The 1,720-nt window shown below is 28.9% G+C and overlaps 1 protein-coding gene across 1 annotated transcript in view; it reads left to right on the forward strand.

Moving 5' to 3' along the window:
- The first annotated feature begins 254 nt into the window (after nucleotides 1-254).
- Nucleotides 255-1,720, forward strand: part of LOC117174750 — a 27,005-nt gene continuing 25,539 nt past the window's right edge. Inside the window, exon 1 of the mRNA XM_033364092.1 lies at nucleotides 255-309. Within this exon, the coding sequence (XP_033219983.1) occupies nucleotides 268-309 (42 nt within the window). The 5' untranslated portion in view covers nucleotides 255-267. The remainder of the gene's footprint in view (nucleotides 310-1,720) is intronic.

A 1,720-nucleotide genomic window follows, 5' to 3' on the forward strand; every position in this document is an offset into this window, starting at 1 on the left:
CCAATTCGAAAAAAAATTTGGAACACCCTGATATATATATATATATAATAAATATAAACAATATTTTAAAAGTCATGATAGTATTTTTATGAAAGTATCGAGCAATCCCAGTTCAGCTCCCTTGAAAAAAAAACAGAGCTAAATGTTTTTGACTCGTCCGCTTTTTGAGTACTTCTCATGTCGGTAATACGGGATCTGGACAATGCTGAACTCTGGCGTCAACTTAGTGAACGAAACATTTTCTCTTCGCGTGAGCAGCTGAACCAAATGAGCTCTCTTTCACAGCCGCAGCAGCCAAAATCAAATGAGGTATGCAATTTAAATATTAAATGATTGAATAATATGTTCTCTTTGTCATTATATTCACTGATCGCATGTTTTTCTTAACAAATATTATACAATTCGAATGAATTTCGGTGTGCACTTAAGATAACATAACCACAAAACTTTGAAACCAACAAACAAGAAAAGTGCCTCACTACAGTTCTGGTAGCACTTTAGCTCTCTGCTCATGCGCAGTACGCATCGTGTTTTGTCTGGCACGCACGTGCGCAGTTTATCATGCCATCTAGAGATTTTCTAGTGTTGAGAGGCAACTCACACAGACTTGTCACTGCGCATAGCGAATATTCCGGAACCAAAAGTGCTCAGAAAGGGCGCGAAAGTTTGATACGGGTTTACGTTCAGTGCGTCCATGAAAGATGGACGCACATTGGGTTTTAGATGACAATACAGAATACACTGATAAACCGTGTTTACTGAAATTTACATATAATAAAAAATGTCCGGAAAGAAACTTATTTTACCAAAAAGACGAATATTCAAAAAAATTACCTGAATTTTCAACTAAAAAAGGTAACTTAAAAAAAAAATCGAATAGTTATATTTTGAGTTAAAAAAATTATTATTTTCTACCAAGATCATTATTTTTTACCAAGAAAAAAACAACATTTTTCAACAAAATACCTGTATTTGCACCTAAAAAAAGATAAATTTTCAAACGAAAAATAAAATAGTTTCATTTTCAGTTAGGAAAATTATTTTTCAATGAAAAAACTTAATGTTCTACTAAAATAATGAATCTCAACCAAAAAGATTAATTTTCTATCAAGAAAGTCGAATTTTCAACTAAAAATAAGGTAAATTTTATAATTTAAACCAACGGTAAAGTAGTAATTTTTCAGTAAATAAATAAATTTTTAACCGATAATGACGAATTTTTAACGAAATAGTTCAATTTTAAATGGATTAAGATAAATTTAAAAAATGTTCTGCTAAATATTCAAGAAAAAAGTTGAATTTTCATTCCGATAGATGATTTCATCAACTAAGAAGATAGATTTTCGACCAAAACAATCAATTTGAACGAAATTTATTCGTTTTAAAACAATCAAGATAAATTTTCATCAAAATAAATAAATTTTTTACCAAAGAAATACACTTATAACAAAAATGATGAAGCGCTCACCCAAGAAAATTAAATTTCAACCAGAGACATTAATTTTCTAACAAGAAAATTAATTTTGGACAAAATACACCAATTTTTAATCAAATAGTTCAATTTCAATTATAAAAGATCAATTTTCAACCAAATGTCGAATAATTGAATTAACATTGAAAAAATAATTTTCCACTAAACAAAGAACGAATTTTCAAGAATATATTGTAACCAGGAACATTAATTTTCTACCAAAAAACACTAGTTTTAACAAAATATAAG

The sequence above is a fragment of the Belonocnema kinseyi genome, chromosome 6 (assembly GCF_010883055.1).
Source record: "Belonocnema kinseyi isolate 2016_QV_RU_SX_M_011 chromosome 6, B_treatae_v1, whole genome shotgun sequence".
NCBI classification, from domain to species: domain Eukaryota; kingdom Metazoa; phylum Arthropoda; class Insecta; order Hymenoptera; family Cynipidae; genus Belonocnema; species Belonocnema kinseyi.